Source organism: Cherax quadricarinatus, chromosome 98 (genome assembly GCF_038502225.1).
Source record: "Cherax quadricarinatus isolate ZL_2023a chromosome 98, ASM3850222v1, whole genome shotgun sequence".
Lineage (NCBI taxonomy): Eukaryota > Metazoa > Arthropoda > Malacostraca > Decapoda > Parastacidae > Cherax > Cherax quadricarinatus.
The window spans coordinates 7692015-7704407 of NC_091389.1; the positions used below are offsets into that span (position 1 = coordinate 7692015).

At 32.2% G+C, this 12393-nt stretch overlaps 1 protein-coding gene across 4 annotated transcripts in view; it reads right to left on the reverse strand.

Moving 5' to 3' along the window:
* Positions 1–12393, reverse strand: part of LOC138855524 (anoctamin-3-like) — a 95564-nt gene that overhangs the window by 14906 nt on the left and 68265 nt on the right. For all 4 annotated transcript variants that reach the window (XM_070105289.1, XM_070105291.1, XM_070105290.1 and 1 more), the window contains one exon: positions 10688–10816. In XM_070105289.1, coding sequence (XP_069961390.1) covers positions 10688–10816 — 129 coding nt within the window. The remainder of the gene's footprint in view (positions 1–10687; positions 10817–12393) is intronic.

The window sequence follows — 12393 nt, forward strand, 5'->3', positions numbered from 1 at the left end:
TTAGACTGTTAAAAACATTACTATGCAGGGTATTACTGTATTAGACTGTTAAAAACATTACTATGCTGGGTATTACTGTATTAGACTGTTAAAAACATTACTATGCTGGGTATTACTGTATTAGACTGTTAAAAACATTACTATGCTGGGTATTACTGTATTAGACTGTTAAAAACATTACTATGCAGGTATTACTGTATTAGACTGTTAAAAACATTACTATGCAGGGTATTACTGTATTAGACTGTTAAAAACATTACTATGCAGGGTATTACTGTATTAGACTGTTAAAAACATTACTATGCTGGGTATTACTGTATTAGACTGTTAACCCTTTGACTGTCGAAGGGCCAAATCCTGAAGTTGCTTCTGGTGTCGCAAAATATTCGAAAAAAAAAAAAATTATTTTTTCTTATGAAATGATAGAGAATCTTTTCCCGATTGTAAAGACACCAAAAAAACGAAATTTGATGGAAAACTGACGGAATTACGCTCTCGCGAAGTCAGCGACTTCGGCGATATTTAAAAATCGGCAATTTCGCCCACTTTGAGCCCTATTTCCGTTATTCCAGTCAACCAAACTCATAACTATTTCTTCAGAACTCTATTTTTTCTATCGATTGAGTACAAGAAACTGCCCATTTACCGATTTCAACTACCCAATAACATGGTCAGAAATTTGCAATTTGGCCAATTTCACGAAAATTAAAAAATACGACAATTTCAAAATAAGGTCCAGAATGAACAATGCAGACATTCCTGGCTCTAAAATAACATTTTCTTTGTTCATCAGTCATGTCTCCAGGTCCCTGTGATATTACTCTTGCTTTTTATTTTGAAATTTTATTCAAACAAAAAATAGAAGATTTACTGTTATGCAGACTACTGCAATACTGTAATAATTGTAAAAATTACATCAACCCATTCATGACTGCGTATTAGAATGGCTATTTGGACATTTATTGGACAATGACATCATTTGTTCACTTTTGAACATCGGCAAAAATCAAACATTTCCTGTACTTTGTGCTCCATTTCCAGGTTCTTTTTATAGTAAAATTAATCAAAATCACCTCCATTTCTATAATATAGTTTCCATTCTATCAAATGAGACCATGAAAACGAGAATACAACCACAAATACTATACGAAAATAGACCACAAAGTCGGCATTTTAATTAAAAAAAACGGTCGGAGTTTTTTTTTTCTCATTATGCACTGCGTGCTCCAGGATTTTTTTTATGTGGTGCACACTGACCACACAGACCCATTCTCTCACATGTGGGCCTACTAGCTTTCTCCTGCCTGATTTGAAGCCGCTAGAATTTATGAGTATATATACGTCAAACACGGTACCTCGCAAACGTATATATACGGCCGCGACAGTCAAAGGGTTAAAAACATTACTATGCAGGGTATTACTGTATTAGACTGTTAAAAACATTACTATGCTGGGTATTACTGTATTAGACTGTTAAAAACATTACTATGCTGGGTATTACTGTATTAGACTGTTAAAAACATTACTATGCAGGGTATTACTGTATTAGACTGTTAAAAACAGTCTGTATTAGACTGTTAAAAGCATTACTATGCTGGGTATTACTGTATTAGACTGTTAAAAACATTACTATGCTGGGTATTACTGTATTAGACTGTTAAAAACATTACTATGCTGGGTATTACTGTATTAGACTGTTAAAAACATTACTATGCAGGGTATTACTGTATTAGACTGTTAAAAACATTACTATGCTGGGTATTACTGTATTAGACTGTTAAAAACATTACTATGCAGGGTATTACTGTATTAGACTGTTAAAAACATTACTATGCTGGGTATTACTGTATTAGACTGTTAAAAACATTACTATGCAGGGTATTACTGTATTAGACTGTTAAAAACATTACTATGCTGGGTATTACTGTATTAGACTGTTAAAAACATTACTATGCAGGGTATTACTGTATTAGACTGTTAAAAACATTACTATGCTGGGTATTACTGTATTAGACTGTTAAAAACATTACTATGCTGGGTATTACTGTATTAGACTGTTAAAAACATTACTATGCTGGGTATTACTGTATTAGACTGTTAAAAACATTACTATGCTGGGTATTACTGTATTAGACTGTTAAAAACATTACTATGCAGGGTATTTCTGTATTAGACTGTTAAAAACATTACTATGCTGGGTATTACTGTATTAGACTGTTAAAAACATTACTATGCTGGGTATTACTGTATTAGACTGTTAAAAACATTACTATGCTGGGTATTACTGTATTAGACTGTTAAAAACATTACTATGCAGGTATTACTGTATTAGACTGTTAAAAACATTACTATGCTGGGTATTACTGTATTAGACTGTTAAAAACATTACTATGCTGGGTATTACTGTATTAGACTGTTAAAAACATTACTATGCTGGGTATTACTGTATTAGACTGTTAAAAACATTACTATGCTGGGTATTACTGTATTAGACTGTTAAAAACATTACTATGCTGGGTATTACTGTATTAGACTGTTAAAAACATTACTATGCTGGGTATTACTGTATTAGACTGTTAAAAACATTACTATGCAGGGTATTACTGTATTAGACTGTTAAAAACATTACTATGCTGGGTATTACTGTATTAGACTGTTAAAAACATTACTATGCTGGGTATTACTGTATTAGACTGTTAAAAACATTACTATGCAGGGTATTACTGTATTAGACTGTTAAAAACATTACTATGCTGGGTATTACTGTATTAGACTGTTAAAAACATTACTATGCTGGGTATTACTGTATTAGACTGTTAAAAACATTACTATGCTGGGTATTACTGTATTAGACTGTTAAAAACATTACTATGCAGGGTATTACTGTATTAGACTGTTAAAAACATTACTATGCTGGGTATTACTGTATTAGACTGTTAAAAACATTACTATGCTGGGTATTACTGTATTAGACTGTTAAAAACATTACTATGCTGGGTATTACTGTATTAGACTGTTAAAAACATTACTATGCTGGGTATTACTGTATTAGACTGTTAAAAACATTACTATGCTGGGTATTACTGTATTAGACTGTTAAAAACATTACTATGCTGGGTATTACTGTATTAGACTGTTAAAAACATTACTATGCAGGGTATTACTGTATTAGACTGTTAAAAACATTACTATGCTGGGTATTACTGTATTAGACTGTTAAAAACATTACTATGCTGGGTATTACTGTATTAGACTGTTAAAAACATTACTATGCTGGGTATTACTGTATTAGACTGTTAAAAACATTACTATGCTGGGTATTACTGTATTAGACTGTTAAAAACATTACTATGCTGGGTATTACTGTATTAGACTGTTAAAAACATTACTATGCAGGGTATTACTGTATTAGACTGTTAAAAACATTACTATGCTGGGTATTACTGTATTAGACTGTTAAAAACATTACTATGCTGGGTATTTCTGTATTAGACTGTTAAAAACATTACTATGCTGGGTATTTCTGTATTAGACTGTTAAAAACATTACTATGCTGGGTATTACTGTATTAGACTGTTAAAAACATTACTATGCTGGGTATTTCTGTATTAGACTGTTAAAAACATTACTATGCTGGGTATTACTGTATTAGACTGTTAAAAACATTACTATGCTGGGTATTTCTGTATTAGACTGTTAAAAACATTACTATGCTGGGTATTACTGTATTAGACTGTTAAAAACATTACTATGCTGGGTATTACTGTATTAGACTGTTAAAAACATTACTATGCTGGGTATTACTGTATTAGACTGTTAAAAACATTACTATGCTGGGTATTACTGTATTAGACTGTTAAAAACATTACTATGCTGGGTATTACTGTATTAGACTGTTAAAAACATTACTATGCTGGGTATTACTGTATTAGACTGTTAAAAACATTACTATGCTGGGTATTACTGTATTAGACTGTTAAAAACATTACTATGCTGGGTATTACTGTATTAGACTGTTAAAAACATTACTATGCTGGGTATTTCTGTATTAGACTGTTAAAAACATTACTATGCTGGGTATTACTGTATTAGACTGTTAAAAACATTACTATGCAGGGTATTTCTGTATTAGACTGTTAAAAACATTACTATGCTGGGTATTACTGTATTAGACTGTTAAAAACATTACTATGCAGGGTATTTCTGTATTAGACTGTTAAAAACATTACTATGCTGGGTATTACTGTATTAGACTGTTAAAAACATTACTATGCTGGGTATTACTGTATTAGACTGTTAAAAACATTACTATGCTGGGTATTACTGTATTAGACTGTTAAAAACATTACTATGCTGGGTATTACTGTATTAGACTGTTAAAAACATTACTATGCAGGGTATTACTGTATTAGACTGTTAAAAACATTACTATGCTGGGTATTACTGTATTAGACTGTTAAAAACATTACTATGCTGGGTATTACTGTATTAGACTGTTAAAAACATTACTATGCAGGGTATTACTGTATTAGACTGTTAAAAACATTACTATGCTGGGTATTACTGTATTAGACTGTTAAAAACATTACTATGCTGGGTATTACTGTATTAGACTGTTAAAAACATTACTATGCTGGGTATTACTGTATTAGACTGTTAAAAACATTACTATGCTGGGTATTACTGTATTAGACTGTTAAAAACATTACTATGCAGGGTATTACTGTATTAGACTGTTAAAAACATTACTATGCTGGGTATTACTGTATTAGACTGTTAAAAACATTACTATGCTGGGTATTACTGTATTAGACTGTTAAAAACATTACTATGCTGGGTATTACTGTATTAGACTGTTAAAAACATTACTATGCTGGGTATTACTGTATTAGACTGTTAAAAACATTACTATGCTGGGTATTACTGTATTAGACTGTTAAAAACATTACTATGCTGGGTATTACTGTATTAGACTGTTAAAAACATTACTATGCTGGGTATTACTGTATTAGACTGTTAAAAACATTACTATGCAGGGTATTACTGTATTAGACTGTTAAAAACATTACTATGCTGGGTATTACTGTATTAGACTGTTAAAAACATTACTATGCTGGGTATTACTGTATTAGACTGTTAAAAACATTACTATGCTGGGTATTACTGTATTAGACTGTTAAAAACATTACTATGCTGGGTATTACTGTATTAGACTGTTAAAAACATTACTATGCTGGGTATTACTGTATTAGACTGTTAAAAACATTACTATGCTGGGTATTACTGTATTAGACTGTTAAAAACATTACTATGCTGGGTATTACTGTATTAGACTGTTAAAAACATTACTATGCTGGGTATTACTGTATTAGACTGTTAAAAACATTACTATGCTGGGTATTACTGTATTAGACTGTTAAAAACATTACTATGCAGGGTATTTCTGTATTAGACTGTTAAAAACATTACTATGCTGGGTATTACTGTATTAGACTGTTAAAAACATTACTATGCTGGGTATTACTGTATTAGACTGTTAAAAACATTACTATGCTGGGTATTACTGTATTAGACTGTTAAAAACATTACTATGCTGGGTATTACTGTATTAGACTGTTAAAAACATTACTATGCTGGGTATTACTGTATTAGACTGTTAAAAACATTACTATGCAGGGTATTACTGTATTAGACTGTTAAAAACATTACTATGCAGGGTATTACTGTATTAGACTGTTAAAAACATTACTATGCAGGGTATTACTGTATTAGACTGTTAAAAACATTACTATGCAGGGTATTACTGTATTAGACTGTTAAAAACATTACTATGCTGGGTATTACTGTATTAGACTGTTAAAAACATTACTATGCAGGGTATTACTGTATTAGACTGTTAAAAACATTACTATGCTGGGTATTACTGTATTAGACTGTTAAAAACATTACTATGCTGGGTATTACTGTATTAGACTGTTAAAAACATTACTATGCAGGGTATTACTGTATTAGACTGTTAAAAACATTACTATGCTGGGTATTACTGTATTAGACTGTTAAAAACATTACTATGCAGGGTATTACTGTATTAGACTGTTAAAAACATTACTATGCTGGGTATTACTGTATTAGACTGTTAAAAACATTACTATGCTGGGTATTACTGTATTAGACTGTTAAAAACATTACTATGCAGGGTATTACTGTATTAGACTGTTAAAAACATTACTATGCAGGGTATTACTGTATTAGACTGTTAAAAACATTACTATGCTGGGTATTACTGTATTAGACTGTTAAAAACATTACTATGCAGGGTATTACTGTATTAGACTGTTAAAAACATTACTATGCTGGGTATTACTGTATTAGACTGTTAAAAACATTACTATGCTGGGTATTACTGTATTAGACTGTTAAAAACATTACTATGCTGGGTATTACTGTATTAGACTGTTAAAAACATTACTATGCAGGGTATTACTGTATTAGACTGTTAAAAACATTACTATGCAGGGTATTACTGTATTAGACTGTTAAAAACATTACTATGCAGGGTATTACTGTATTAGACTGTTAAAAACATTACTATGCAGGGTATTACTGTATTAGACTGTTAAAAACATTACTATGCTGGGTATTACTGTATTAGACTGTTAAAAACATTACTATGCTGGGTATTACTGTATTAGACTGTTAAAAACATTACTATGCAGGGTATTACTGTATTAGACTGTTAAAAACATTACTATGCTGGGTATTACTGTATTAGACTGTTAAAAACATTACTATGCTGGGTATTACTGTATTAGACTGTTAAAAACATTACTATGCTGGGTATTACTGTATTAGACTGTTAAAAACATTACTATGCTGGGTATTACTGTATTAGACTGTTAAAAACATTACTATGCTGGGTATTACTGTATTAGACTGTTAAAAACATTACTATGCTGGGTATTACTGTATTAGACTGTTAAAAACATTACTATGCTGGGTATTACTGTATTAGACTGTTAAAAACATTACTATGCTGGGTATTACTGTATTAGACTGTTAAAAACATTACTATGCTGGGTATTACTGTATTAGACTGTTAAAAACATTACTATGCTGGGTATTACTGTATTAGACTGTTAAAAACATTACTATGCAGGGTATTACTGTATTAGACTGTTAAAAACATTACTATGCTGGGTATTACTGTATTAGACTGTTAAAAACATTACTATGCTGGGTATTACTGTATTAGACTGTTAAAAACATTACTATGCTGGGTATTACTGTATTAGACTGTTAAAAACATTACTATGCTGGGTATTACTGTATTAGACTGTTAAAAACATTACTATGCAGGGTATTACTGTATTAGACTGTTAAAAACATTACTATGCTGGGTATTACTGTATTAGACTGTTAAAAACATTACTATGCTGGGTATTACTGTATTAGACTGCTGGGTATTACTGTATTAGACTGTTAAAAACATTACTATGCTGGGTATTACTGTATTAGACTGTTAAAAACATTACTATGCAGGGTATTACTGTATTAGACTGTTAAAAACATTACTATGCTGGGTATTACTGTATTAGACTGTTAAAAACATTACTATGCTGGGTATTACTGTATTAGACTGTTAAAAACATTACTATGCTGGGTATTACTGTATTAGACTGTTAAAAACATTACTATGCAGGGTATTACTGTATTAGACTGTTAAAAACATTACTATGCAGGGTATTACTGTATTAGACTGTTAAAAACATTACTATGCAGGGTATTACTGTATTAGACTGTTAAAAACATTACTATGCAGGGTATTACTGTATTAGACTGTTAAAAACATTACTATGCTGGGTATTACTGTATTAGACTGTTAAAAACATTACTATGCTGGGTATTACTGTATTAGACTGTTAAAAACATTACTATGCAGGGTATTTCTGTATTAGACTGTTAAAAACATTACTATGCTGGGTATTACTGTATTAGACTGTTAAAAAAACTATGCATTACTATGCTATGGGTATTACTGTATTAGACTGTTAAAAACATTACTATGCTGGGTATTACTGTATTAGACTGTTAAAAACATTACTATGCTGGGTATTACTGTATTAGACTGTTAAAAACATTACTATGCTGGGTATTACTGTATTAGACTGTTAAAAACATTACTATGCTGGGTATTACTGTATTAGACTGTTAAAAACATTACTATGCTGGGTATTACTGTATTAGACTGTTAAAAACATTACTATGCTGGGTATTACTGTATTAGACTGTTAAAAACATTACTATGCTGGGTATTACTGTATTAGACTGTTAAAAACATTACTATGCTGGGTATTACTGTATTAGACTGTTAAAAACATTACTATGCTGGGTATTACTGTATTAGACTGTTAAAAACATTACTATGCTGGGTATTACTGTATTAGACTGTTAAAAACATTACTATGCTGGGTATTACTGTATTAGACTGTTAAAAACATTACTATGCTGGGTATTACTGTATTAGACTGTTAAAAACATTACTATGCTGGGTATTACTGTATTAGACTGTTAAAAACATTACTATGCTGGGTATTACTGTATTAGACTGTTAAAAACATTACTATGCTGGGTATTACTGTATTAGACTGTTAAAAACATTACTATGCAGGGTATTACTGTATTAGACTGTTAAAAACATTATTATGCAGGTATTACTGTATTAGACTGTTAAAAACATTACTATGCTGGGTATTACTGTATTAGACTGTTAAAAACATTACTATGCTGGGTATTACTGTATTAGACTGTTAAAAACATTACTATGCTGGGTATTACTGTATTAGACTGTTAAAAACATTACTATGCTGGGTATTACTGTATTAGACTGTTAAAAACATTACTATGCTGGGTATTACTGTATTAGACTGTTAAAAACATTACTATGCTGGGTATTACTGTATTAGACTGTTAAAAACATTACTATGCTGGGTATTACTGTATTAGACTGTTAAAAACATTACTATGCTGGGTATTACTGTATTAGACTGTTAAAAACATTACTATGCAGGGTATTACTGTATTAGACTGTTAAAAACATTACTATGCTGGGTATTACTGTATTAGACTGTTAAAAACATTACTATGCTGGGTATTACTGTATTAGACTGTTAAAAACATTACTATGCTGGGTATTACTGTATTAGACTGTTAAAAACATTACTATGCTGGGTATTACTGTATTAGACTGTTAAAAACATTACTATGCTGGGTATTACTGTATTAGACTGTTAAAAACATTACTATGCAGGGTATTACTGTATTAGACTGTTAAAAACATTACTATGCTGGGTATTACTGTATTAGACTGTTAAAAACATTACTATGCTGGGTATTACTGTATTAGACTGTTAAAAACATTACTATGCTGGGTATTACTGTATTAGACTGTTAAAAACATTACTATGCTGGGTATTACTGTATTAGACTGTTAAAAACATTACTATGCTGGGTATTACTGTATTCATTTATTTACTTTACAATATTGATATTTATTTACTTACAGCAATCATTTGTTAATTTACTTATTTAGTGACAATAGTTATTTATTTCCTTATTTCATAAATAACCCACAGCTAACAATATTTTGGTCCAACTTGTTTACCTGGAGTTTACCTGGAGAGAGTTCCGGGGGTCAACGCCCCCGCAGCCCGGTCTGTGACCATTGTTTGAACCATTAATTGTAATATTTTTATGTGCAACTTCAAGATCATTCTTCTTATAAACTGCCACCTTAACTACCCCACATTATTATTATTATTATTATTATTATTATTATTATTATAACTTCTACCTTAACTACCCCACATTAGTATTAAGATAAAATATAAATTTTAATAAAAGTTAACCACTCTTATATTGTCTAGATTTTAGTAGTTATTAGGTACAGTGGACCCCCGCATAACGATCACCTCCCAATGCGACCAATTATGTAAGTGTATTTATGTAAGTGCGTTTGTACGTGTATGTTTGGGGGTCTGAAATGGACTAATCTACTTCACAATATTCCTTATGGGAACAAATTCGGTCAGTACTGGCACCTGAACATACTTCTGGAATGAAAAAATATCGTTAACCGGGGGTCCACTGTACTAGGATCAGTCTGCCCAACATGTTCCAGCATGATAGCGACTTTCTTTGTACTTAGTAAACTAAAACTGTACAGTGGACCCCCGGTTAACGATATTTTTTCACTCCATAAGTATGTTCAGGTGCCAGTACTGACTGAATTTGTTCCCATAAGGAATATTGTGAAGTAGATTAGTCCATTTCAGACCCCCAAACATACATGTACAAACGCACTTACATAAATACACTTACATAATTGGTCGCATTCGGAGGTAATCGTTATGCGGGGATCCACTGTAATTACACATTGTAACCTTTACAAAGAAATTAAAATCTTTATTCTTTATAAATGATTTAAGTTGTACCAAAACATCACACTAAGCTCCTCTCTCCTATGGGCAGGATACTTGTGTATTGTTCCAGTCATGGTATTGTGCATTTCTGTTTGTTATAGCACCTGTATTATTATTATTATTATTATAATCAAGGGGAAGCGCTAAACCCGGAGGAGCACCTGTAATGTTTGCCTACGTTCAGAATGTTAAACCAGGCAGTACTTTACCTCTTTAGGTTTGTTTGGTGGCTGTCCGTTGAGATCGTCCATGATGATGTCATTACGATCAGTGATGAGTTCAGCGTCCAGGTCCGACATTTCGCCCGGATCATGAAGCTCAGTCGTTGAATAATAAACCTGACATTCAGACGAAACAAAAGTGACTTGTCACAATGAGCAAAAAAATCGTCATATTAATACAATTAACCCTTTCAGAACCAGATCCCTCTTCTGAAAATTGCTCTCAGGGTCCAAGAATTTTAAGAGAATCCCCTGCTTGAATTCTGAAAATAACGACCAGGAAGGCAATGCCCCGAAGATGGGAAAAACTGACCTAGACTACAAAAAATCACACACAACACAAAATACACATGAAAAATACATGACCTCTGGATATCCTGTACATATATAACACCTAAATACCCTGTACATTTAAATGCTTGGACATCCTGCATACATATAACAACACACAAGAGTAACACAGTCAGCAACACGCAGTGGCGGCTTGTCCAAAGGAGCTGCAGTCTCCCCCGATGCTCACTGCCAGATGTATGACTTCATCAACCTTACGCTAAAATAATTTACAACTGACAAATATATTACAGGAAAAATCTGTTGTCTGTTTTCAATGTATTTGTAAGCGAATTTTCAATTGTTTTATTGAAACGAGATAAAAAATGATTAAAAATAGAAATCTGATGCAGTACAATAATATAGGTATTACTGGTGTTACATCTGGCAGTGAGGAGCTGCAGTCACACAATCCCCCCATTCTATTTCTTGACAAACCGCCACTGACAACATGGCATCAACATTCAACAATTCATCAACAAACAACACATCAATTCATCAACAATCAACATATCAATTCATCAACAATCAACACATCAATTCATCAACAATCCATCAACATCGAACAACAATATAGCATCAACAAATACGAACACAAACACATTACACTAATGGCCATGAAAGACGAATAATATTTCAATATTATAATACAGACAACACATTAGACTACTCTTCTCCCCAGGTCAAGTAACTTGTGTACTGTACATCTTATAGTCTACTCTGGACCTGGTACCTTATCTCCAGGTCAAGTAACTTGTGTACCATACATCCTGTACTGTACTCTGGACCTGGTACCTTATCTCCAGGTCAAGTAACTTGTGTACCGTACATCCTGTACTGTACTCTGGACCTGGTACCTTATCTCCAGGTCAAGTAACTTGTGTACCATACATCCTGTACTGTACTCTGGACCTGGTACCTTATCTCCAGGTCAAGTAACTTGTGTACCGTACATCCTGTACTGTACTCTGGACCTGGTACCTTATCTCCAGGTCAAGTAACTTGTGTACCGTACATCCTGTACTGTACTCTGGACCTGGTACCTTATCTCCAGGTCTTGTAACTCATGTAGGGGACATTTTATACTCTACTCTGGACCCAGTACCATATACATTGTGTAAATTCGCTTATAAGCACTGACTCCTCTTTCTACCACAAATTACCTCAGAAGTGGTCATTCCATTTTTATTAGCAATTCACTTACAGTGAAATCTTGGTATAATGAATTAATATGGGGAGGGGGATGTCCATTGCAACAAAAATGCATTGTATCGAAATGCCCAATGAAGCCTTGTTTGTTGTATGATAAGTCTACCATACACTCACTACCACTAACAATGATAAAACATAAATCATTTTATGGT